At 37.0% G+C, this 25,991-nt stretch overlaps 4 protein-coding genes across 6 annotated transcripts; 3 read left to right on the top strand and 1 right to left on the bottom strand.

The window, feature by feature from the left end:
- Nucleotides 1–375: 375 nt before the first annotated feature.
- Nucleotides 376–8,563, top strand: LOC100259923 (homeobox protein HD1). Its single transcript, XM_002282195.4, has 5 exons — nucleotides 376–1,778; nucleotides 1,910–2,030; nucleotides 7,778–7,968; nucleotides 8,070–8,201; nucleotides 8,286–8,563. The coding sequence occupies exons 1-5, from the start codon at nucleotides 1,488–1,490 to the stop codon at nucleotides 8,424–8,426; spliced, it is 876 nt and encodes a 291-aa protein (XP_002282231.1). The 5' UTR covers nucleotides 376–1,487; the 3' UTR covers nucleotides 8,427–8,563.
- Nucleotides 8,564–10,524: 1,961 nt separating this feature from the next.
- LOC100252995 (phospholipase D beta 1-like) lies at nucleotides 10,525–19,834 on the top strand. Of its 3 annotated transcripts, none has more exons than XM_010663129.3 (11): nucleotides 10,525–10,873; nucleotides 11,102–12,330; nucleotides 14,331–14,447; nucleotides 14,763–14,957; nucleotides 15,766–16,017; nucleotides 16,120–16,188; nucleotides 16,306–16,453; nucleotides 17,152–17,300; nucleotides 18,382–18,552; nucleotides 18,678–18,875; nucleotides 19,177–19,834. In XM_010663129.3, exons 2-11 carry the CDS (start codon nucleotides 11,371–11,373, stop codon nucleotides 19,468–19,470), a joined length of 2,553 nt encoding a protein of 850 aa, XP_010661431.1. In that variant the 5' UTR covers nucleotides 10,525–10,873; nucleotides 11,102–11,370; the 3' UTR covers nucleotides 19,471–19,834.
- A 719-nt stretch (nucleotides 19,835–20,553) lies between these two features.
- LOC100254814 (bifunctional dTDP-4-dehydrorhamnose 3,5-epimerase/dTDP-4-dehydrorhamnose reductase) lies at nucleotides 20,554–22,610 on the top strand. The gene is made up of 2 exons (XM_002282303.4): nucleotides 20,554–21,321; nucleotides 21,962–22,610. Exons 1-2 carry the CDS (start codon nucleotides 20,866–20,868, stop codon nucleotides 22,412–22,414), a joined length of 909 nt encoding a protein of 302 aa, XP_002282339.1. The 5' UTR covers nucleotides 20,554–20,865; the 3' UTR covers nucleotides 22,415–22,610.
- Nucleotides 22,611–22,798: 188 nt separating this feature from the next.
- On the bottom strand, nucleotides 22,799–25,342 carry LOC100247874 (cucumisin). The gene is made up of 6 exons (XM_059741869.1): nucleotides 25,331–25,342; nucleotides 24,724–25,251; nucleotides 24,310–24,629; nucleotides 24,106–24,217; nucleotides 23,786–23,999; nucleotides 22,799–23,680 (listed from the first exon to the last, which is right to left on the bottom strand). The coding sequence occupies exons 1-6, from the start codon at nucleotides 25,340–25,342 to the stop codon at nucleotides 23,055–23,057; spliced, it is 1,812 nt and encodes a 603-aa protein (XP_059597852.1). The 3' UTR covers nucleotides 22,799–23,054.
- Between the last annotated feature and the right edge of the window lie 649 nt (nucleotides 25,343–25,991).

Below are 25,991 nucleotides of genomic sequence, written 5' to 3'. Positions count from 1 at the left end.
AAGTTGTGAGAAATATATTTTTAGGACTTTGAAAGAGTAGTATTTATAATGTAAGTATTTATAACAAAATTAATGATTAATTAAAGAGTGCCAGCAAGCAAATATTTGTTTGAATATAAATAAAAAAATAAAAAAATATACAAAAATACGAATGAGTGGGTGGTGAGTCATTTTGGAGAGGTAACAACCAGATGAGAGTAAATTTCAAAATCCAAAGAAAAGGGGAAATAAAAACGAGAAAAACGTAGAAAAGAGACTAAACTGAAAAAGCAAACACCACCCAAATTGACTATGGGGAGACGGTACAGTGACAGCTCAACCCTCGGCCGACTTTCTTAAATTGCAATACATAACCACCCTCATTTTGGTTGGAGCCACCCCCCCTTTAATGACTCTTCTCTCCCCTCCCCTCCCCCTTCTTCTCTTTTTCCATACGCCCATAATTATTTAATAATTATTAATAATGATGATAAAAGAAGAAAGGTATGGAATTGGGTAAATAGGGGAGGCAGCTTGGAGGGCAATAAATGTTCACCTGAAAATTAAGGGGGGGTATCTTTTGAGGGAAGTCAGCATAGCTTTAGCTTTAAACAGTGATGCCCAATGAAGGGTTACTGTCCTAATTGAAAACAGTGCTTCCTCCATTATCACCCTCCTCAACCCTCTCAAAGACTCAATCCAATAATATATTATAAAATCAGATTCTAACAAAAAAGAAAAAAAAAATGGTGGACTGCCCACATCACGCCCATTCACAGTTGGTGGCTACAATTAATTAAACCCTAATTCCTCTCATAAGCCCTACTTAAATTCAAGCTTTGGTTTGATCAGAGACTTTAGTTAGGGTCAAGAAAAAATATCAAGGAAAAAGAGGGGGAAAATGAAAGGAAAAAAAGAAAACTCAGGAAAAAGCAATCAAATTGTCAGGCCACAGAGGCAGCTTTATCTCTGATCGCTTTACCTCACAGTCACACCTCTCTCTCTCTCCCTTTCTTTCTTCCTCCCTCCCTTCATGGTAATGATTCTATAGCCCCTGGGCTCTCCATCTCTCTCCCTCTATTTATATTTGAAAATTGTGGAAGCTTTCTCTTTCTCTCTCTCTCTCTCTCTCTCTCTCTCTCTCTCATCTGGATGCTGCTTGCTTCTTTCTCTTTCTCTGTGTATGTAAAATCTGTGTGTCTACAGAAGTGGTGCAGAAAGTTGTGTGTCTCAGATCCCGATATACGGCCTCTCTTCTTACACCAATAACGAGAAAACTGTCTGCTTTTTTATCTTCTTTCTCTCTCCACCACCATCACCACCCCCTCCCCCTACTATAAGGGAGAGACACAACCCCTCCTCTTTTGTGGTCCTCAACCTCTCAACCCTACACCCCTCCCCCTCTCTTTTCCTTTCTTCCTCTAATTGTTTTTTCCTTTTTCACTAGTTCTCAGCTTTCTCCACCCACCAGCAACACTTTACTTTGATTCAAAAATACAAGAACCAATATGCAGGAACCGGGTTTGGGAATGATGGGTGGTGGCGGAATTGGTGGTTTGAGCGACGGTGATCAGCAGCAGCGCCAGCTCAAGGGGGAGATCGTCACACACCCACTATATGAGCAGCTACTTGCAGCTCATGTAGCGTGTCTCCGTGTGGCCACGCCGATCGATCAGTTGCCGCTGATCGACGCGCAGCTGACGCAGTCCCATCACCTCCTCCGCTCCTACGCATCGCAGCAGCACCACCACGGCAACTCCCTCTCACCCCATGAGAGGCAAGAGCTCGACAACTTCTTGGTACACTGTTTCTGCCAACACCCATTTTTCATCTCCCTCTATCTTCTTGTTTCCATTACTTTGTTGGGAGTTTAACATAAGCTTTTTTTCTCTCCTGGTTTTGTTTTGCTTTGTGGGTGTTGTTATTACAGTCGCAATATTTATTAGTTTTGTGTACTTTCAAAGAACAGCTTCAACAACATGTCAGAGTCCATGCTGTTGAAGCTGTCATGGCCTGCCGTGAGATAGAACAAACCTTACAAGCCCTCACTGGTACGTTCCCTCTCTCCCTCTCCCACATATATGATTGCCAGATTTCCAGATATTTTCATATCAATTTAGCTGGTTCATTTGCTTTGGATGGAAATGTTTTTGGTTTTCTCCCTTTGTTTTTTGAGGTTTGATACGTTTGGTGGGCGTGAAGATAAGAAAAGATATTTGGGGTTATTGTATGTTTGTGTACCCGTGCAAGGGGTCGGTGCAGTGTTTGTGTTTGGGGCCTACCCAAAGGAAAATGATAGTTTATAGTTAAAAGGGGTTAGTTATAAGTTAGGTGATGGAAGGAAACAAAGGAGTGGCAACACCACCCAACGCCAACCAACAACCGATAAGGTTGCATTCGAATATTTGGTTTCTAGAATACTTTTTAGTTTTTATTCATCATGATCATCACTTTTCTCTTTGCAAGACCAATGTGTTTTCCTTCTGTTTGTTGCCTTCCGCTGTTTGAGTTTCAGAGACTTTTCTTTTTGTCCAATCATCATTGTTTTTAGTTGGAAGATGGGATCATTCTCATTTAAAATGAGATAACATAGCATTTATATCTTCTTGTTTATTTCCTAGTGCTGCATCATTCATTGATTTGGGTCCATGTATCTGTCCTTAAGGGCACAGACATATGGTAATAGAATGAAGGAATAAGATCATGCACTAGGTATTTGTAAGGTTTGGGCAACTTTGATGGGCTCCCTTCAGAAAAATTTGAGCTTAGATTACGGGCTGGAATAAAGATGATGGAGAAATTCTTCTTCTGCTCATCATGCATAGGGATTCCACTGTGTTTTCAGTGTCCTTTCATCAGGAGGTTATGATTCCTTCAGACATAGTTCATTAAATTTATGGCCTATATTGAGAGCTCAGATCCTAGCTAGTTCACTAGGAAAGGGAAGTACTAGTTGATGTTGTATAGGTAAGGAAAGAAACACACCATTAATATGCTGTGTTGGATTGGATGTGTTGGGTTGGTCTGATTGAAACCTATTGCATACCCAGTTATTTCCTTTTCAAATGAACTCCAACTTGGGCACTGGTAATGATTTCTTCACTACAAGTACTCTTCTGTAGAATAGTTATATTTTCCCATTCCATTAATATAAAAATTTAGATCTATCTCCTTACTAAATCTCCAGTGGTTTTGGTGCAACAAACAATAAAGGAAATGGATTTAAAGAAAAAAAAAAAAAAAAAGAAACCTAGAAACCTCCTAATGTGTTTGGATACTTATGTTCTTAGACTATAATTATTATCTGATCATGAGCCATGGGAGATGGGTTTGGGACCTAGGTCATTTTTCTCTTGGAAGCAAAGGGAGCTATGACTTGATCAATTATATTTAAGTATATATGATTTATTGTCATTGTAATTTAGCTTGTGAGGCACCTCTAGCTTCTTAGATTGATTCATTGTAATTTGCCTAATCTTAAACTTCACAAAGTTAATCTATTTCAATATTCAATAAATGATCCGTTGAAGTGAGGTTGCTCAAGTTAAGTTTGGGAAGAAATGTAGAAACCAAACCCAAGTTAAGCTTGGGTTCCTTAGGCTACTAGCAAAGGCACTTGAGCAAGACAATGAATAGGCTGAGCTTGAAATATTCATGAGTGGGTTGCTCATTCACAAACCATATTCAAGGAAAGGGAAAAATGAGAAGGAAGGCCACTTTAAATACATTGAAAACAACAAGTATAATCAACAAGAAACAATTTGATATGGTTCTATATTAAGAATATTTACAAATGGATGAGTTGATAAGAGATTATTTACCAATACAATAGCTGTAAAGCTATATGAACTAATCTTAATTTCTTGAAAGATTATGTTATTTCTGTTGGAGGATCAAACATATTCTAGGCTTCTAGCAAATTTTTTCATGTCTTATAAAGTTTGTACAGGTTTGTTGCATGTGTCAACTGTTTATTTGCATACATACTTACATGAGTAAAAGAGCTAAATGGATTGGAAACCAAACAGGTCCTATATGTCTTGATATGTGATCCGGAGAGGTTTAGGTCTGTTTGGAAAGCATTTTTTTTCTTCTAAAAAACAGAAAACAAGTTATAACAAATTTTGGTAGAAAGCAATTTCTTGAGAATTTGTTCTAAAAATAAATTTTAAGTGTTTTCACTTTTTTTTTTTTTTCTTTCTTTCTTTCTTTTAGAATGTTATAAATAACAATTGCCCATAACTTTGGTAATACCTTGGTAGACAACGAGATAAAAAAAGTATATATTTGAGTTTTTAAATGGAATTTTATTCTTTAAAACAACTGAGAACTCTTCTTAAAAATCATATTTTAAAATTTTTCCAAACAGGCCTCAATTCTTTAAAATTTTCAATCTTATGACATAAGACCATTGTCAAAATGCATACACCTAATTGTCTCACCTCAAAACTCCATCATTTACATGTTATTGGATTTTTGTTAACTTATTCAAGGAAGGATTGGATTGGATTCCACTTCAATGCATGTGGGAATAGAACATTTCTCTATCTTTAACTTTCTAATTACGTGTGGATGATGTGCAAATCTGTGGTTTCAAAGTCATGTCCCTTCCACTACTACTTGTTTTCATAGTGAATTAAACCACATTAAATGGAAGCTCTTTTTTTTTTTTTTTTTTATCAGTTCAGAGTTTTCTTTTGAAGAAAATTGCTTTATTTTGTTTTCCATTGATTTATTGAGAAAAAAAGAAAAAGAAATTACAAACATATGAATATAATTATTTTTTATATTCCATGTTCTTTGGTCAAGAATAAGAGTAGAGATCAAAAAACAAATTCAAGAAAATGAACACTTCTATTAGGGTAACTTAATTAGAGGTCAATGTTTTTCCAAACCAATAATATAAATTTTTTGTACCACATTTTCTTCATAGCCAAACAGTTTTTTTTATATGTATATATATACTACATTTTCATCATAATCAAATGGATTTTTCCCACATATTTTATTCTAATGCATGTTGTAAAAGTTTACTAATGATAAAGTCAATTATTTATTTATTTATTAATTCCTTGAGCCTTTTTATTTTCATTCTATGAAATATATACAGTTTGAATTTTATTACAACAAAAGAATGATACACTTCTCATGTTTGAATAGAAAAAATATGGCATGCACACAAACCATGATTTGCATATCTTTCATATGTCATTGCCTAATGAGGGGTGGGAGTTCTATCTCATTGAGCAATGAAAACACTTCATAAAATAAGTTTCCAAGTTTCAACCCATTTTATCCTTAATATAATACTTTTGAAAATGGAAACATAAAAAGAAATACTAGAGGATGCATACACTTTTAACATACCCTACCTTATACCAATAGACAAGACAATGCAAATATATAGTTGAGAAATGGTATGAAGTATAAACACAACACCTCTTGATTCTAATATTGGATCATAGTCTAGTCATAATTATCTCAAAATAAAAAATAAGAAATAAAAAAATAAGTTTTTTTTTCTTTTAGGAAAGAAAATCAACTTCTCATTTGATTATTTGATTGTAAATTTATATTTCAAAAATAGGAAACATAACAAAGCTAAAAGTTTTAGTTATGCTTAGGTTTTAAGTTAAGAAAAGTTAGGAGAAATGATGGAAATATGACTTTATGATCTTCAAACTTATTTGATATTGCTTACTTCTTGTTCCCTTTTTCTTATTACTTTTTCATTGATTTTGGACTTATGTAGTAGATGGACAAATTTATTCCAATTTAAATTAGTTATAGACCAATCAATAGGAGTAAATTTATAACTTTTTCCTTCTACCTTTTCCTTGTTGCTTGATTGTGAAGACAAACAACTAGGCAATGAGACCTTCTATATGTCTGAATGATGATAACCTAATTATAAGTGGCCACTTTAATTCCTTTTATTGGATTGCTTTTTAAGAATTAAAAGATACAGGGGACAAGTATTTTAAAATGTCAATCCATTCCTGTATTGACATATATGATTAAGTTATATGGGCTTGGGCTCTTTTCCTTCTTTGTCTTCATTATTTTTGGTTATTTTTAGACATTTTGTTTTTGTTTTTGTTTTTTTTCCTTCTCAAAAATTCAATAAATGATTTCATTATATGACTCATCACTAGAAAAGTTATTTGTTTATGCCCATACAGCAGAAAATCATTGGACAACAAAAACTTGTACTTCTTAGTGGGTCAGGCTTTGAGGCCAACCCAGATGAGTTCAGCCTGAAGTCTAAATGTAGGTTTAGCTCAGCCCAATACAAAGTAGACATGGACCAGTTCCCACCAAACATGCTTCTCAGCCCAATATGTAGCCCAACTTCAATCAAATCTTATTTTTTCCTATTCTTTTTTAAGGCAAAAATCATAGAGGATAGTGTTATATTTAAGTTTTATTTCACAAGTGACATTTCCTCCTAGTTGGTCAGGCTTTACCTAGGTTTTTTTTTTTTCATGTACACATTCTTTACATGGTGAACATTTGACCCATTTAGGAGTTGATTTTGGTAAGAATCATTTTACTTTGTAGAACTTTTATTAGCAATGTTTTTATTAAAAACTTTTTGAGGGAGATTTAATTATTGTTTCAACATAAACTCAAAAGTGTTTTAAGTAATGTGTTACATATAACAAAAAAGAAAATGATTTTTGGAAAACATATATGTTAAGTGTTGGATTGAATCCGTTTGAGAAGTGCTTCCTCATAGAAATCAAGGATTCGACAAACTTTTAAAAATTACTTTTAAAGATTGTTTAATACTCATTTTAGTAGTGATTTTGTTAAAAATCACTTTCATATTGCCTATCATCTTGGTCTATTGTTTGACTTAAGACAACATGACATGATAAATAAATTTGCTCTATCCGGATAGATATGTTCCTATGAGCGAATATTCCAGATTAGTGATTTTGACTTACCAATCTATTGTTGTGCCATACTTCTTTGCCACCATTTAAATCAGCTCTTCTAAATTATCTGCAGTATTGTTGCATGAGTAATATTAAGATTAAGGGTTTGATAGAATGCACAAAGAGTTCCCATTTTCTCCATTTTTTTTCTACCTTCCAAGAAGGAAGTTCTCTTTGATTTTGTAGAATTAGATGAGGTTTGGTGCACATGAAAACTTAACATTTGAATCAGATTCAATACATAATGACTTAGGATGTTTGGCTTTAGTATATGACTTAAAACTTAGTATTTAATTCTTAATTAAAATATTAAAGTTATCCTCATTAGTATTAAGTAATGAACCTTGCTTGGAAAAATAATGGAGATAAGACTTGATGGTTGCAGTAGCTAGAGAGTTGATAAGAAGCTGAGACTTGAGAGCTATCTGCAATAAGACTACATAACTATCTTGATTTAGAAAAAAAATGACTTTTTCACTTACTTTTAACTTAAGTCTAATTTTTAAGTTATTCTATCAAATATACTCAACATGCTTATTTGGTACCTGCTTGCAAACTAAATCTATGGATATATAATGATATATAATGCTGTGATCATAGCTTCATGTTTGAGGTATCTTTCATTTCCATATATTTAACTTCCTTTTTTTTTTCTTTTCTTTTTTTTTGGCTTTTTTATAGCGATTAAGGACATGCAAAAATGAAAACATGGTCTGAAAGATTGTTCTTGTGCATGACCTGCAGAAATTATTAGAGATAGTCTCATAGGGACATGGCATAATTGAGAATATTTAGTAAGATATTTGGGCTTGCATGCAATATAGTTGGTTGGTGACTGAGTGAAAATATAATTTCAGGGGTGAGTCTGGGTGAGGGGAGTGGTGCAACCATGTCTGACGATGAGGAGGAGATGCAGATGGATTTTTCATTAGATCAAGGAGGGGGTGACGGGCATGACATGATGGGGTTTGGTCCACTGCTTCCAACTGAATCTGAAAGGACTCTCATGGAGAGAGTACGGCAAGAACTGAAGATTGAACTCAAGCAGGTGATGTTCTTTCTTCAATATTCATCTTCCCTCATCTTGCTCTTCTCCTGGTTACTGGGTAACTCAAGTCATAATACAATAATTCCTCAAATGTTCTGCAGGGATTCAAATCAAGAATCGAGGATGTGAGAGAGGAAATTCTCAGAAAAAGAAGGGCAGGGAAACTACCAGGAGACACAACCTCCGTGTTGAAAAACTGGTGGCAGCAACACTCAAAGTGGCCATACCCAACTGTAAGCTCTCAATTTGCCCATTCCCTTAACCTGAGAGTGATTTGTTTAAGACAAATTGTTCAAGTGTTTGAGGCATTCTTACAGGAAGACGACAAGGCAAAACTAGTGGAGGAGACGGGGTTGCAGCTAAAGCAAATCAACAATTGGTTCATCAACCAAAGGAAGCGCAATTGGCACAGTAATTCTCAGTCGGTGACCGCCTTAAAGTCGAAGCGCAAGAGGTAGAGAGATCAGCATCATCATCGTCATCATCATCTAATTTCATACTAAAAACGGCAAGATGAAGAACATACTTGTGTGTCAATATAGCAGCTGCTTATGTAACCTCCTGGGCATGCAGATAACTCTCTAGACCAAAAACACCTGAAGCTGGGAGTTTGAAACAACCCCTGGAAGTTAGAGATCAGGTACAGAATGTAATTAATATATGGGCATACATATAAGGTTGTAGATTCCTAACTTTTTAACAAATGTAAGATGCTTTCCATTATCTCCCTTTTTACCTTACTCTTTCTTCTCTTAAATTCTTATTTTCCTCCTACTGGTTGATTACTGCTACTTCTGAAACAAATTGTTGCAACAATTCTAAACCTTTTCACACAAATTTGTATAGACTACTTCATTAGTAGAGAAGATCAAATATTGTAATATCTTGATTTGAAAAACCAAAATGAAAATGAAAATGAAAATGGGCGAATGTTAGTTTAAAAACACAAAATAAAATAATCAACACAATGATTTATGAGGTTTTAATATGGTTCAAGAGATACTTTTTCCATTATATCATAAAGAATATTACGTATAATTATTGTGTTTTCAAAATATTTCATGTTTTCTCAACTCTTCTACTTGTATTCATACTTTAAATCATGAGTCTCTCGCTCTTCTCATATCTCATTATTTCTCACATCTTTATCGGTCTCATATAGTTTTTATAAATTCATCTCTTTCTCGTTATGAAAACTAAAAAATTATAATATTGCAATAATATACCAACCAGATAAACATTCTATACAATATTTAAAAAAAAAATTATAATAATTAAGAATTCTACGCGTTTTCCAACAGCGAAGAAGAAATGGTGAGTTAATGGGGTATGTTTGCTTTGCATGAAAATGCATGAGAGACGAGAGGAGGTCAGGGTTGGATCTGGGAAAACAAAAGTAGTCTTGGGTTTGGAAAACGGGTCTGAGCTTGTACCCTAATACCCTAAATGTGAAAAAGGACGGTTCCTTGGAAGAAAAGAGGTGCAGTTTCTGAGTTCGCAGAAACCCCCCATCCAAAGCCGCCAATCAGTGATGACTCACAGGACAGTCAATGGCCAGTCCACCTACGCTACAGACTACACACGCCCTTCTGCTTTCTAGCCATGACCAGACTCAGTCAAGGATAAATTGGGTTGCACCATTACTCCAAACTTACAATTAATTTCAGGAAATTTTGTTGACCTTATTCCTATTAATTTGCATTATCAAAAGGCTTCGAGTTAGGTTGGGTCGGGTTTGCACCTAACCCGAGTCCAACCCAAACTAATATATAAAATATAAATTACAAATATTATAAAATGTTAAATTTAGTCCGGATTTGACTTAAATTACTAAACCCTCGATCAAACCTAATCCAAGCATAAAAAATAGGTTTTCAAACCCTCACAAACATTATTGAGTTCCAATTGGCTCAAGCTACCTGCTCACAGAAATTATACCCATGATTATGAAGATTATAATAAAGTCATATTGATCCAAATTAGAAATGTAGATACAAGGGGCTGTTCTAAATATATGAATGGACCGTAAGTCGAACATTGACAAATGAATACATAGGTTCTAGACACCACATTGGAATGAATCCCAATAATGCCCAAATCAAATAAATTTAAAATAATATATGATCATATTATTCTTCCATAAATTTGAACCCAACTATTTAAAAAAAGAAGAAGTCATGTTCATACCATTATTAAAATAATATTTTTTTGGTCTTCCCCCCAAGTTGTTAATTAAGAATGGACTATCAAAATTATGACTTCTTTTTCCCGTTTATATTTTTTTAATGCCATTTATTAATGCTAAGGTCTATAAATATAATTAAAAAATTAATTTTAATACATTTCATCCATTTTCACAGCCCAGCCCATTCTAACCTACGGGCTTATATTGTATTAAAGGCCAAGACCGGCCCAAAAGGGTACGGGTTACCGGGCCCATGATGTCATTCATCTTCTTCAAATGCCTTTTGCCCCTCCAAAACCAATTTGAAAGTCGTAGCTGAGCGCATTTTTTAAAATTTTATCTTTCAATTTTCCTTTCGCGAACAGCCAAACTACGTCATTACTTAATCCTATTATTAAAAAAAAAAAAAAGGGCTCCACCTTCAGGCCAAACCTGTGGGAACCCTGGAAACAGATTGTTTTGATTTTCATTTGACGGGAAAATATGACACAAATGATGGAAAATTGTCTGCGGAGCTTTCCAAGGAGAAGCGGCTCTTGGTTTTCTTCTATTGGCCAGCGGACGCCTTGTAATCCTTATTTGAGCAGAGAATCTGGGAGAAACTTGTCAATAGAAAGAACAAAGAAGACCCAAGAAAAGGATTTACATTTGCGTATTCATATTGAGAATTCCACAGTTGAAAGTTTATTGGAAGTGGGTCCACACCTAATCTCTAGATTGGTAATCCAATTGTTGTTCTTATTGTGCGTATTCAAAAAGAACATGTCATATATTTCCGTTCAGTACCAGATTAAGAGATTTCTTCTCACAATTTCTTGATATCCCGCTTTGATTTACTTTTACGGGTTCAACCCTCTTCTCTCTTTAGCATTCCTGCCAGTTCAACTCTAAATCTGTTGTTATTGAGATTTAGTTCAGATTCTGAAAAGCTGCCCTGTTTTTGTTTAGGTGCCAGTTCTTTGCCTGGTGGCTATGAAATTTCAATCCAGTGTTTACAGAAATTGGAGTTCAGTAAAATCTTGATTTTCATTTCGTGGTTTAAACATCTGGGTACTCTAATTCGCGGGGCTAATCCGAATTCCATTGGATCAAAATTCTCTAATTCTAGATCAAATCACAACTTTGAAGGCTGTTGTCATTCATATTCATTCATTTAGAGCCAGAATTGCTTCTTCATTACATATATCAAAGTTTCAAGTAGCTAGCAGTCTTGTTCTATGGCTGAATCAGCATATGTCAATTCAGCGCCTTCTGATGGCTATAGTCAGGGTCAAGAAATTGTGCCATTTCCTACCGCTAAGGGCTCATTGAAATTTTTTCTTCTACATGGGAATCTAGATATTTGGGTCAAGGAGGCCAAAACCCTTCCTAACATGGACATGTTTCATAGATCTCTATCAGACATGTTTGGCAGATTCTCAGTGAAATCTGCCCCAACAATTGAAGGGCACAAGCCTCATAAGATAACCAGTGATCCGTATGTCACAATTTCTGTAAGTGGGGCTGTGATTGGGAGGACTTTTGTGATTAGTAATTCTGAAAACCCTGTTTGGATGCAGCATTTTTATGTTCCTGTTGCACATCATGCTGCAGAAGTGCACTTTGTTGTGAAAGACAGTGATGTTGTGGGCTCTCAGATTATAGGGGCTGTTGGCATCCCGGTGGAGCAGATATACTCGGGTTCAAAAGTTGAAGGAACTTTTCAAATCCTTAATGGGAGTGGGAAGCCCCGTAAGCCTGGAGCTGTCTTGACTCTATCAATCCAGTACACACCAATAGAAAAGGTGACCCTTTACCAATTTGGTGTAGGGTCAGGTCCTGAATACACTGGGGTCCCTGGTACATACTTTCCCCTTAGAACCGGCAGCAAAGTCACACTTTATCAAGATGCCCATGTCCATGATGGCTGCCTTCCAAATTTGAAGCTTGATAATGATGTCCAGTTTGAGCATGGGAAATGTTGGCATGACATCTTTCAAGCAATAAGTCAGGCTCGTCGTCTGATCTACATCACGGGATGGTCTGTGTATCACAGTGTTAGACTGATACGAGATACTGATAATTCAACAGAATTCATGTTGGGGCACCTTCTGAAGACCAAGTCCCAGGAAGGTGTTAGAGTGCTGCTCCTTGTATGGGATGATCCTACTTCTCGAAGCATTCTGGGTTATAAAACAGTAAGGAACGAAAGAACTTTCTTTAGTTATGATTCAGTCTTTTAGTAGTCTAATTTGGATTTAATGTCATGCCATGTTTCCTTTTCTTTATTGTGTACAAAATGTAACCATAGCTGAATTCTCACACTTGGTTTCATTTCTTCTCTCTCTTTTAAATGTCATTACTTCAGAATTTTTTCTCTCTTTAAAACGTCTTTACTCCAAAAATTTGTTATTCTTTTCTCAGTCTGTTGATTCTGTGTGCTATGGGGATGGGCTTGCTGGTTTGATCTTGCCTGCCTACTGAAAAGGGAATGGCCACTAGTTTGGTTCTGATAATATAGGAATGCTTGCTGGTGATTTAATTGCAATTGAACAGTAAAATTAATGTTGTTTTTAGCCTCTATACTATCTGTTTTTATGTTGAGAATGATGGTTTTTTCTTTTCTCTCTGTGTCAGTGTGTATATGAGGTGAAAGTGTGATTGGTGTATCATACTAATGAACTATTTAAGACAGACATGCAAATACTTCTCCTTTGGTAAAGTACAATTAACAGTATCAGAATGTTTGCTTATTATGTTGATTATGTTTGATGTTTACACAAGGGATTGGGTAAAATACCTGTTTACATGTTTGTCCCACTACAGATCAAAGTAGAATAAATATTAAAAGGCTACCTTGATACATTGCCTGTCAAATATGATGTTTCATGCTTAGGAGGTGGTATAAACCAGATTTTTTTTGAAATAAGTATCAATGATGTCAGAGAAGTTTCCTATAATATCAACTTATGTGTCATGTTGTATGGTCGGATGTGACCTGAGTTTTCAGGTACAAGTCAACTTGTGTCATATGTGGTTAACTTTTAGAGGGAAATTCTACAATGTTATGACAATGAAATCTTAAAATTATGGGGTTATATTTGAAGTTTACTCTAGAAAGTTTCTAAAGCAATCTCCAGGATTAGATTACAGTAGTCTGAGCTGTATCAGTGGGACTGGAATGAAGGGCAGGCTGGAGTTAGGTGTCTAAATAATGAACCAAATATATTGCAAAAGAAAATGACATAAATTCCATGCTTGTTCCATGTGCATATGCAATGTGGTCAGCTTTGTATGGCCATAAATTTGTCAACATTTCTCTATTTTGAGTGATCTCCTTATTTTGACTGCTTGAAAAATCTTTTTGAGACCTGTAGTGGCTGTTTCTGCTAGTTTGAAATATAACTGTTTAGCTTCAGAAGGTGGCTAAAAAATTTATTAATATAGTGAAAATTAGGGGTGTGGTAATTGTTGGAGAGTTCTAGACTCTCCTATGAGATGGCTGAGTATTTATAACTTATGTCTATTTAGGTTTAGGATTTTGAAATTGTTCGTATGCTTTTCATCTCTGTCATTTCATTGTAAACTTTTTTATCATTAGTCAGGTACAAGAGCCTAAATATTAGTTTGTGTAGTCAACACTGATATTACTATTTTTGTATTAGATCCAATCAATCCTGGGTACCCTCTGCATCAATATGGTTCTTGTCCATTCCTCGAATAAGCTCATCATGCTTAACTGTGCTGATCAATCTTTGGCTTTTGGTTGTATTCCTAAAAGGTTCATTTTTTAGTATGACATAGTACAAGACTGTCATTTGTAGAGCAGTTGAAAGATTGAAAGAGATTGCCCAAACTACATAATGTTTTATGCTAGCATGATTGTATTGTGTCCTTACAGCACTCTGCACAATTTCTACCTTTATATTATTTTTATTCCTTCCTTCTGTATGTCCCCAGATGGATAGAATGGTGAGAATGATTTGTGTTGGATAAGGCTTTGTTGTGTTGATAAGTAGTGTTTTATGCTTTTATCGTTTTCTTCCTGATACTTTATTTTCAGTAATCTTAACATTCTTATTTGGTTGCTAACTTGTCGCCATTAATGCATCTACTTTTTATTTCCACATTGCTCACCTAATTAAATAGGCAACTTGATTATCTTTCACTGAGTACTTAAAAAATTTGTGATATGTAGGATGGGATCATGCAAACATATGATGAGGAGACTCGCAGGTTTTTCAAGCACTCTTCTGTGCAGGTGCTACTTTGCCCTCGATCTGCTGGAAAAGGACATAGCTGGATCAAACAACAGGTTTGATATCAATTGGTCTCGTCTCTTATCAGACAGTAATGTCCATGCCCCTACATCTAGATCTTCGGAAAATGTGATACTTGTTTTAAAATCCAACGGTGTGTACATGCCCAGAGATTATTGCCAACAGCTTCATAAGCTATATCCAATGTGAAAAAAAAAAAACAATAATATTGGAAAGGGCTGTATTATTGCTTAACTTACCTGCATTGCTTTTGTTTACCTGTATATGAGGCTTCCTGATGCCTGTACATTCCAGTTCATTATCTGCCATGGAAAATTTGTTGAACCTCTGGTTTTTATTTGTGTTTTCAGGAAGTTGGGACAATCTATACCCATCATCAGAAGACTGTGATTGTGGATGCTGATGCAGGTCATTATAAAAGAAAGATTATTGCTTTCATTGGAGGTCTCGATTTATGTGCAGGGCGATATGATACTCCGCAGCATCATATTTTTAAAACATTACAAACAGTTCATCAAGATGACTACCATAATCCTAATTTCACGGTAACAATTCAATCGATTTCTTTGTTGATGCAGGATTTTAGTTTTTGCTCCACATTTGGAAATTATATTCTTCACTTCTCTGTCCCTTCCTTGATGTTCTGCTAGTTTAACAGGTACACATAAACATGTAAGAGTGGCCACAGCACTTGGATGCTTAGTTGGTTGCTTTGTTATATTCCAAATTGGATATGTTATACATCTTAGTAGTTGGTTTATTATTGGTAATTCTCATTGAGCTTATATCAATCGAAAATTTGCTACATGAAATGAAAATATTGAAGGAAACCATATAATGAGAAAAAAATTGCCTTTAATAGGTCTCTTATGAGCTCTTTTCAAATCTTTCATGATCATAGTGCTATTTTTTTTGCATAGTTCTTGAATGAAATTATCTAATAGGCCAAACCCGATAATTTAGTTTGAGAACATGTTATAAATCCATATGTTCATTTGATAGAAAGGCACTTAGGTCAAGCATGGAAGGTTCATAGTGCATGATCTGTCTATGAAGAAATATGTTGCTCATTACTTTTCTTATTATTGTTGCTGTTGTTACCATAAACACATGTTAAAATCTTACATACCATATCATGAATAATAAACAGCAAGGGGTATGTTCTTGTAGCTCCTAATATCTGGCTTCCAATTTACTAGAATGAAGAAAAAAAGCTTGGAAGCACTGTGCTATGAGGTGTAATGGAATCAATCAAAACTAGGCTAATTAAGTTGCTACTAATCAGATTTTGCTGCTGTCATATTTGTTTATTCTTTCTTTAATTTTAAACTATTTATCTTGTTACCTGAATAGGGGCCTACTACTGGATGTCCACGAGAACCCTGGCATGATATGCACTGTAGAATTGATGGTCCTGCAGCATATGATATCCTCACCAATTTTGAGGAGCGCTGGTTAAAGGCTTCTAAACCCCGTGGACTTCAAAAGCTGAAAGCATCATCATATGATGATGCTTTACTCAAGCTTGAGAGAATTTCCGACATCATTGGGATGGCAGATGCCTCCTGCCCAAATGAAAACGATCCAGAAGCTTGGCATGTCCAGGTAATTTGGATCCCAGTTGTCTGTTTGCATCAGATCCTTTGCAAGACCTGGCTATCTATTGAATGCTCTATCTCACTTGACTGACTTTTTGAACAATTGAAGGTCTTCCGTTCGATTGACTCCACTTCTGTGGAAGGCTTTCCTAAGGAACCAAAGGAAGCTACAAGCAAGGTGAGAAAAAATTTTGGCAAAATTTTGGCCACTTTGTTCCACTTGAGTGAACATGTCATTCTAATACTGTTTCTTAGTAATGGTTAATTAACTATTGTGTTAACTATGTTGTAACAGAACCTGGTTTGTGGGAAAAATATACTGATAGACATGAGTATACATACAGCATATGTCAAGGCTATTCGTGCTGCTCAGCATTTCATTTATATTGAGAACCAGTACTTCCTCGGGTCATCTTATAATTGGGCTTCTTACAAAGACTTAGGTGAGTAACTGTTAATGCTTTAGAGTAAATTGTCTGGTTTTGATCCAGATAGAGGTTTTCTTCATGGTAGCTATTACACTGTATTTCCTCGTAGTGGTTTGAGGAAGTAATGTTAGTAAGGTTTTCAAGTTTCACTACCTTGATATTGGTTTTGAATTATGCAACAAAATTAAAGAACCTTGTAATTGGTGCCCAACATAGATAAGCGGTGTTTGACATGTTACCTATAAAGAGTGGAATGAAAGTGACAATTGAGGATATACATATCTCTCAATGTTGTTTTGGATATGAGGTGTTTGAGAGATTAAAAGCCAAAATGGGAGTGTCCTCATTGCACCTTGCCAAGCTTATGCATTTTATAAAGAGGTGGTCAGTGTCATGGCAGTTATGCTTGGCGCCACAAAGCTAAATTATTTGCTGGATTGCAATTTATTAATTACATTTCATATTGGTTAGTTGGATATTCTACTTTCTTCCTTCACACAGGATGGCCCACAAGTAGGTGGTATCCTTGCTCACTATATTGTTATATTGTTTCGTCATGTTCAACTCAATTACTTAGAAGACATAGTTCTTGCTTGGAACCTTATGATTTGATAGCATATGTTTGGCTCTTGTAATAATCAATGTTTTACTGATTTTATTGGCAATTGGCATTTGCACAATAGAAGCAATTTAAGCATAATGCTGACTTGCAGGTGCAAACAATTTAATACCTATGGAAATTGCTCTCAAAATCGCTAACAAAATCAGAGCAAAAGAGAGGTTTTCTGCATATATTGTTATCCCAATGTGGCCAGAGGGCGTTCCTACAAGTACTCCTACACAGAGGATTCTTTTTTGGCAGGTAGGCTTCAATAATGGTTTAAGTATTTCTTCAGAAAATGCATCTGACCTTGGTGGAAATAGATCAATGAGGCATCATGACAGCTTATAGAATATTCATCTTAACGAAAGAATGATGTCTTATTTACTTTCATGATTGTAGGACTCCTGCAGATTGTTATGCTTTATCAGCATATTTTCTGTAATGACTGAGGGTGCATTTCCCATGAAATTCAAATTGCTCCACATGATGTGAATATCGCTTTGTTTGTGATATCCCACATCAGATGCAGGAAAAAGTTCTTAAGCACTATGTATGTAGTGGGCTTCTCCTAACTATGTAAATGTGTTTTAAAGCCATGAGAGTCATTGGCCCAAAACAGATAATATTTGAGGGAGTTCGACCTGTAAGGGTGTGTCTGTCTGAGTTGCGCCTCATAATCCCATGGAACACAACCATGCATGGGGCCCTATTCCGGATATATAAAACTCTGGAGCTACTAAATTTCCATGAAATCTCCCACTTGACCCTAGTGGAGAGTACCTTAATTTCTTTGAAGTTCATGGAAGTCACAGTCCTTGGAAATTATAATGCATATTAGGTTTTCATAGATTCTTTCGTGATATTCCAGTCAGTGAACCATTACTGCCTTCATGTGTATTGACACTGTTGGTAGAAATGTCAGAGACTCTTATTGCTTGACTTCTTAGGGAAAGCATTAGTTCTCTAATTTGTTGTTTGCCTTTCAATATCCACTACTAAGCCTTGTGTTATGGCCTTTAATATCAAATAAGCTTACATCCCTTCAATTAAAGATTCTTTTGACTGTTCAGTCTTAATTAACATCTTTTTTTATCAGATAGCCCTAGAACTCCATAAAATCAGCTTCTCTGTCAGATGATTCTTAGGAACCTTTTGACATAAATAATTTAAGTTCTTCTCATTTTCCATGAGATTGTCACATATGAATCAATTTTCAAGTTAATTGTAATTTTACTATGTCAAAGAAATGGTAATGAGATGTGACATTAAAATTTGGGATGATATATCACTATTTGTAGTTCTGCTTCTTGCTTAAATGATGTTATTGCTGATTGTGCAGCACAAAACAATGCAAATGATGTATGAAATGGTTTACAAGGCACTGCAAGAGGTTGGGCTTGAGAACCAATATCATCCACAAGACTATTTAAATTTCTTCTGCCTGGGGAATCGCGAGGAAGGAGTTGACACCTCAAATGCAGGAAATCAATCCGCAGCAAACACCCCTCAAGTATCTACTAACCCCCTAATACAGTTTCATATCTTGTTTTCAGATGTTATTGTTTCTGCATTTCCCACTCATACTTCTGCCTTGAATTCTGCTATTGAAAAATGTCATGAATGTTGGTTATCCAGGCACTTGCTCGTAAAAGCAGACGCTTCATGATTTATGTCCATTCAAAAGGAATGATAGTGGATGATGAATACTTGATAATAGGGTCTGCAAACATCAATCAACGTTCCATGGAAGGAACCAGAGACACCGAAATTGCAATGGGTGCCTATCAGCCTCATCATACATGGGCAAGAAAACAGTCTAGCCCACATGGTCAAGTAAGCTTCATATATCTTGCTGTCTGACTGATAATGCATGTTTCAAGTTAGACTTTAAAGCTGAAAGTTTATAGAATTTAAATCCATGGTAGAAACATATGATGGCAAAACATTTGTGCAACCATTAAGAAAACCATCCTTGGATGAAATTGGTGTCTGAACTTTTCTCCATTAATGGACCTATGTTCATCTTACAAGTTGTCTGATCATTGCTAGATAAACCCTGAACACCTGGAACCTTTGCTTTGATATCTACTAATCAAATACACAACCAACTGATTAGTGTATCTACCAAATGCAGATATATGGATATAGGATGTCACTATGGGCAGAGCACACTGGAGTACTGGAGGAATGTTTCAAGCAACCAGAAAGTGTTGAGTGTGTTAGACGGCTGAGGTCCTTGGGTGAGCTCAACTGGAGGCAGTTTGCAGCAGATCAAATAACAGAAATGAAGGGACACCTTCTGAAGTACCCTGTGGAAGTGGAGAGAACAGGGAAGGTGAGGCCTCTTCCTGGGTCTGAAACATTTCCAGATGTCGGTGGGAACATAGTGGGGACTTTTACAGCCATTCAAGAAAATCTCACCATATAATCCCCCAGTGGCTACTACTAATAAGGACCAGAGTTTGTGCCTCACAAATGAATGAAGCCAAAGTCCACAATCAATCTCCAGTGTTTTTTACTCCATTGATACTTTTGACTGCTACGCATTATATGGACGGTTGTTTGCCGACACCCCAACCGATCGTTATGTACAGGATGTGGATTTATGTAGCCTGTGCATCTCCATTAAAGTGGGTGTTTGGAGTCTTGGACCACCCCACCTAAACATAGAAAATGTAAAACATGTATAAGTTTACTACTGCTATTATTGGTTTTTATTTATTACATTGCTTGTCGGGAAAGCTTGATTTCAATAATGACGGCCCTGTCTCATCGGAGGTCTCCTTAAAATTTGATTTTTCTTTTCTTTTCTTTTACTTTTTGTTCTTTTATTTGACTTGAATCTTCATGGGTAATTTTTAGACACCAAATTTCTTCAGTGGTTTTGCAGTTTGTTATTACTTATTACCCTCTCAAACGGATGATTCTTGTCAAGATGTCTTAAGAAGTCTTGCTAAGGTTAAAAAACAAATATTTTAAATTTTAGATTTTAAAATTTTATTTAAAAAAAACAAATAAAGGATAAAAAAGAAAAAAAAAAAATGGAAAAAGGAAAAGGAGAAGGCAAGGGGAATAAAATCATTCCTTTTCTATTTTCTGACGTAGCCAACCATTACAAAGAGTATTCGGTCGTTGATGGGAAAAAATTAAGGGCAGTTTATAAACTATCCTTGAAAACGGTATGGATAAAATTGTCTTTCTTATTTATGACAATAAATAAAAATTTATTTTTAAAAATAATTGTCAATAATTTTCAAAAAAAGGAGAAAAATAAGAAAGATATTTTAAGTATTTTAATAATATTAATAAGATTTGTATTTTAAGGTGGGAAATATTGACGGGGACACGTAATCTTGCCGCTTAAAAATATTTTAAGGTAATTTTTTTTCGCATCAAATCATTTTGGCTGACGTGTAATTTTCAGGTGTGGAAATTATTTTTATGCCCTTTAATAAAATATTTCTATTTAAAAACGCAAGTGGGAAGGAAGATACATGTGACATTGGATGCACCGAGAATACCATACTCCATTCCATAGAGACGCACATGGGCTGCCAGCCTGCCACCGTTCTTGGAGATTCGAAATTTATAAATCCAAGTACAAAAAATGTAAGGATGACCGATTGGAAAGCAGGTGGAAGCACGTCCTTGTCAGTAGCCTCACACTCGTCAATTTAACCTTTCCTCAACACCACAATTTCACCCTCGACTCCAAATACATCTCTATATATAAGTTGTAATACCACCCTCTTTCAGAGTCTCAGATCTCATCTCTCATTTTTTATTCACATCATCACACACACACACACTCTCTTTCTCTCCAATGGGTTTTCCGGCAAACGGCGCGGCGGCATCGGACAGGAAGTTGAAGTTTCTGATCTATGGTCGGACCGGCTGGATCGGTGGCCTGTTGGGGAAGCTGTGCGAAGCTCAAGGGCTGGAGTACAGCTACGGCTCAGGGAGGCTCGAGAACAGGGCGTCGTTGGAGGCGGATCTGGCGTCGGTGAAGCCCACACATGTTTTCAACGCCGCCGGAGTCACTGGCAGGCCGAACGTGGATTGGTGCGAGTCGCATAAGGTGGAGACTATCCGGACCAATGTGGCGGGGACCTTAACGCTGGCGGATGTTTGCAGAGAGAAAGGTTTGGTGTTGATTAACTATGCCACCGGCTGTATATTCGAGTACGATGCGAATCATCCGCTCGGGTCAGGTGTCGGGTTCAAGGAGGAGGATACGCCCAATTTTATCGGATCTTTCTACTCCAAGACCAAGGCCATGGTGAGTCTGTTGATTTGTTTAAAATTTTTCCATTTTTTCATTTGGATTTGTTACTCATCTTACACTGTGTTCATTCCAATTTTGATTTTGCATTAGTCTCTACATCAAGTCTTGGTAGATCTCTCAAGCAAAAATGCATTTCTTGGATAAGCTTGGGTTCTTCCTGGGGCTATAGAATCTGAATTTGATGTATAGATGCCTGATAAATCATCTAAATTTATGTGTCGGATCTGTGATATTGCGTCTGGATCTGGTTTGTTTCTTCAAAATTGCGTGCCTTTACATTTACAACGTGTAAGAGCAATGATTCCCTTTTACAGTCACGTGATGATGTCTCGAGCTAAGAGTATAGACGTCGAGCTGCTTACATAAGCCGGAAACTTGTGAAACGTTACCCATGTGACAGTGGTGTTACCTCTTGTATTTCTTTCTGCAATGGATTCTTAATATTGAAGGATATTTAACAAGTCATTTTCTGAAAGATTGTAGGTCCAATCCGTACCATCATCATTGATGTTTTTATTCCTAGTCAATGATATACTGATGTATGATTGTTATGTCGCCTAGGCAGTAATGGAAGTGTGGTTGGCATGATAATTAGTCCTCCTAACAGTGATTTCCCTTTCTTGGTATCTAAAAGGTGGAAGATTTGCTGAAGAACTATGAGAATGTATGCACGCTGCGTGTCAGGATGCCCATCTCATCCGATTTATCCAACCCTCGCAACTTCATTACGAAAATCACCCGATATGAAAAGGTGGTTAATATTCCAAACTCAATGACCATATTGGATGAGCTTCTTCCCATCTCCATTGAGATGGCAAAGAGAAACCTCACCGGAATCTGGAACTTCACAAATCCTGGAGTGGTCAGCCATAATGAGATTTTGGAGATGTATCGGGATTATATTGACCCCAATTTTGCATGGAAGAATTTCACTCTCGAGGAGCAAGCTAAGGTGATTGTTGCCCCAAGGAGCAACAATGAGCTTGATGCCAGCAAATTGAAGAAGGAATTCCCCGAGCTCATGTCCATCAAGGAGTCCCTCATAAAATACGTGTTCAAGCCAAATCAGAAGGCCACAGGGGCTTGAAGCGGTTAGGTTTATAACTCTCAGTTTCTTTACTGCTATTTATTACATTTTGTTGATGTGGGTTGAAGTAATCTTGGTATCCATGGTTGCCTCTTCCCAAGTGAAATGAATGATTGAGCTTAATATGTTTTCGGTTGTTGTATTTGTATTTAACTTGATCATGAATAAATTAGTTGGGATGTGATTTATCAACTCACATATATGTGTTATAGTTTTATTGGTACTAGGAAGTAGGAGCTACTCTGTGTTTGAAGATTGGATCAAGAATCCACTTATCCACCACAAGAAATAGGAACAGATTTGACTTCTTAAATCAGAGGGAACACCACAGCTACAATGACCAATTCACTGGAAACAAACAAGTCGCGAACACCACACCGACAATAACCAATTCACTGGAAACAAACAAGTCACAATGACCTATTAGTTTGATTTTATTCTACTGTTTGTCTGTTGTCTGCCTTTCTGATATAACCCACGCCTAGGCAAAGCTTACCTCCTCAAATGGCTAGAGGACCCAACCACGTCAGCCCATAACAAGAAAAGACCAAAGTTTTATTACCCTTTCAGGAGAGGCGGTGAAAACCTGTTCTCTCCAGGATTCCAAACTCTTGACTACGGATGGAGTCTTAGATGGAACTTAGTTGTTTCCAAGGATCCCATTCTTGTGATAGATGGAAGAACCTTTGAAAACTGGTTTCTTGTGAGACATGGAGTAGGAAGAATAGGTAGCACCTGGGAGAACTGTGTACACCACAAGTGGGCTTCTTACCTCATGGACCCCATCTGTCCACCATATTGCACCAGACATGATGGGCTGTTGCGAAATCTTAGGTCCATACACCTTCACTGTGAATGATTTCTTCTCTCCGATGGCAGAGAATGATATTACGGATGGCTCCACTGTGACACTGAGGGTGGTAGGCACGTACATGCCGGCAGTGTAGGTTGAGTTGGGAGAGCCAACATTAGTAACCGTCCTGGTGAAGACACCCATGATTTGGTTCCCATCTTCCACAGCTAGCGAGAATGAGGGATAATTGAGATCCCAAGCTCTTCCAGGCTCTGTGCTGTTGCAAACACTGTCGTCCCCTGTGACAAGTCTCAGTGTGGAGGTGTTGTAACCCTGCTTGCAGAGGAAGCTTATGTAATCTGCCTCTGATGCATCATACACAAGTCCGGGATCTGTTGCATTCAAGGGGTTGATGTGACCTGACCCATAAGCAAATTCGAGGTCTTCGTGCTTCCTTGGGTCCATCACATGAGCTATATCCATGAAAACATCGATACAGTGAGAGAATTAAAACAAAAAAATTAGTTTGCCCACTAGCATGAGGGCAAGACATTGAGACTAAGTCTCTGATCCTTCACCTGTGGTCATGAGGGCAGATTTAATTGCAGCGGGAGACCAGTTGGGGTGGGCAGCCTTGACATAGGCTGCGGCACCACTAGCATGAGGGCAAGACATGGATGTCCCAGAGATAATATTGTAGTCGACACTCCTGGTGTCCAGATAGTAGATGGAAGGTGGTGCCACGGGTGACCAAGCAGCAAGGATGTCCACACCAGGGGCAGTTATATCAGGCTGTAGATCATGCATCCAAGATTAACGTCTGAACCCATGTGGTAGGGCTTGAGTGAACATGATGTAAACACTGAATTCAATCAAAATAAGCAAATCATCAGCTCACCTTAAGAATGTCTGGGGTGATCGGGTTGGGTCCTCTTGAAGAAAATGAAACTACATTGGGTGCCATGACGTCGTTCCAAGTCTCACTAAATAGAATAGTCGCCAAAGGATTTCTGAACAAGGGTTTGGTTTATTTAATTAACATGATTGCAAAATCAAACTTAGTGACCAACATAAAAGAGGGCTAGTCCAGAAAGTAACTCACTTGGCAGTTCTGATGTAATCCAAAATTGCAAGGCCATCTTCTACACTGATTTGAGTTGCTGGTAATGGGTAGTTGAAGGCATAATCAGTTATTAGATCAGCCATTATTGTACCTACACCATCTGCCAAAAGAACGGTAGAACCATCCCAAAGGGTGTCACAGAGAACAATCTTTCCCTTAATTTTGTACGAGTCCAAGGTATCAGGTAGGCAATATCTTGAAAAGTCCGAACTGTAACCAGCAGAAACGTTTGCAGCATCTCCTCCCCAGATCAAGGGAAATGTGGTCCCGTTGAGCTCAAAGCTGTTAACCGAGAGTCCCTTCATTATGCCAAGGTAAGACAAATAACCGATATCAGCAAATATAAATCTGATTACAGGTAGTAAAACACAGAAGGTTCAATCTCAAACTCACAGTGTAGACTTGTCCATTGCTAAGCACCACCTGGGCGACAAATTTTCTGTCAATGCTGCTGGCAGCAACAGTCAGTATCCAAGGCGCGTAGTTGGAAACTGTTACTGGAAAGGGGCCAGAGTTACCGGCAGAGCTTGAGGTTAAGATACCATATTTCATGGCATGGAAAGATCCAATAGCAATTGGGTCTTGGAGGTATTCCAAAGGGAAGTCAGCTCCAAGAGACACTGAAATGATATCTACACCATCTGCTATAGCATCGTCGAAAGCTGCAAAGATGTCTGCAACAGCACATCCATAATACCAGCAAACTTTGTACACAGCAATTCTTGCATTAGGCACTGCACCTCTTGCAGTTCCCTTAGCTAGTCCAAAGTAGCTTGCTCCATCCACCTCCCTGCCTGCAGCGGTTGAGGCTGTATGTGTCCCATGCCCTAAGGAGTCCCTTGGAGATTTGAAGTCTGAAATGTCATAATATCCTTCACTGTTGTAGTATCGTGCCCCAATGATCTTGCTGCGTTGTAAAACCTTCCATTAGTCTTGAAGCCCATGAAGACATATGCCATAAAGACAAGCATTTATCCCAAAGTCTCACGACATAATAAACCTGTAACCCCATGTTCTACCTCAAGTTTCTCTTTGCATAGAACCTTATTCTACAATATTTAGACTGATACCAGGGATGAAGTCACTGACTTTTTCTTTTTCTTTTTTTTCAATTTTCTTATTTCTTTTGTTACAATGGTGATATGATTAATGACAATTTAGCATAGGAAATAATTGTAGGGTACTCACTTGTTGCAGGTGAAATTGGCACCTTGGCATGTCCCATTCCATTTAGAAGGTGGGGAGCCAAATCCTTCATCATTGAAGCTTTCAGATTCTGGCCAGATTCCTATAAATAGACAAACACGAAAAGCCTCCAGTTTATAATAGTATCCTGGAAATTCGAGTGAAGCCAGGTAATAGTGCTTGAGATTTGAACCTGTGTCTAGAAGTGCAACAATGATTTCTCCTTCTTCGGACCCTCCAACAGTGCCCTTGCTGAAGCCCATGAAGTCCCATGACCTTGTTGTGTGAAGCTTTAATATATGGTTTGGAGTAACTGAAACCACTCCCTCCATTTCTGTAACACAAATCATTTGTTTCAAGTATTAACACTAACACATACTCGTCTTGTTCATTCATTCATCACACTTTATGGTAATCTCACCTGATAATCTCCCTACTTCTTCATCAGATAATCTAGCTGCAAACCCATTAAAACT

This window comes from Vitis vinifera, chromosome 2 (assembly GCF_030704535.1).
Source record: "Vitis vinifera cultivar Pinot Noir 40024 chromosome 2, ASM3070453v1".
Lineage (NCBI taxonomy): Eukaryota > Viridiplantae > Streptophyta > Magnoliopsida > Vitales > Vitaceae > Vitis > Vitis vinifera.
Note: the sequence above shows the minus strand (reverse complement) of the source record. Positions and strands in the feature narration are given on the sequence as shown.

Bases quoted from the DNA above. Each gene is read 5' to 3' on its own strand.
- LOC100259923 (XM_002282195.4), top strand. From the start codon at position 1,488: ATGCAGGAACCGGGTTTGGGAATGATGGGTGGTGGCGGAATTGGTGGT. The intron at 1,779-1,909 runs GTACACTGTTTC...TTGTTATTACAG, and splicing joins AAGAGCTCGACAACTTCTTG to TCGCAATATTTATTAGTTTT. The intron at 8,202-8,285 runs GTAAGCTCTCAA...GCATTCTTACAG, and splicing joins CAAAGTGGCCATACCCAACT to GAAGACGACAAGGCAAAACT.
- LOC100252995 (XM_010663129.3), top strand. From the start codon at position 11,371: ATGGCTGAATCAGCATATGTCAATTCAGCGCCTTCTGATGGCTATAGT. The intron at 12,331-14,330 runs GTAAGGAACGAA...TGTGATATGTAG, and splicing joins GCATTCTGGGTTATAAAACA to GATGGGATCATGCAAACATA. The intron at 14,448-14,762 runs GTTTGATATCAA...TTGTGTTTTCAG, and splicing joins ATAGCTGGATCAAACAACAG to GAAGTTGGGACAATCTATAC.
- LOC100254814 (XM_002282303.4), top strand. From the start codon at position 20,866: ATGGGTTTTCCGGCAAACGGCGCGGCGGCATCGGACAGGAAGTTGAAG. The intron at 21,322-21,961 runs GTGAGTCTGTTG...GGTATCTAAAAG, and splicing joins ACTCCAAGACCAAGGCCATG to GTGGAAGATTTGCTGAAGAA.
- LOC100247874 (XM_059741869.1), bottom strand. The intron at 24,630-24,723 runs GTGAGTTTGAGA...GGCATAATGAAG, and splicing joins GCAATGGACAAGTCTACACT to GGACTCTCGGTTAACAGCTT. The intron at 23,681-23,785 runs GTGAAGGATCAG...TCATGGATATAG, and splicing joins ATCTGCCCTCATGACCACAG to CTCATGTGATGGACCCAAGG.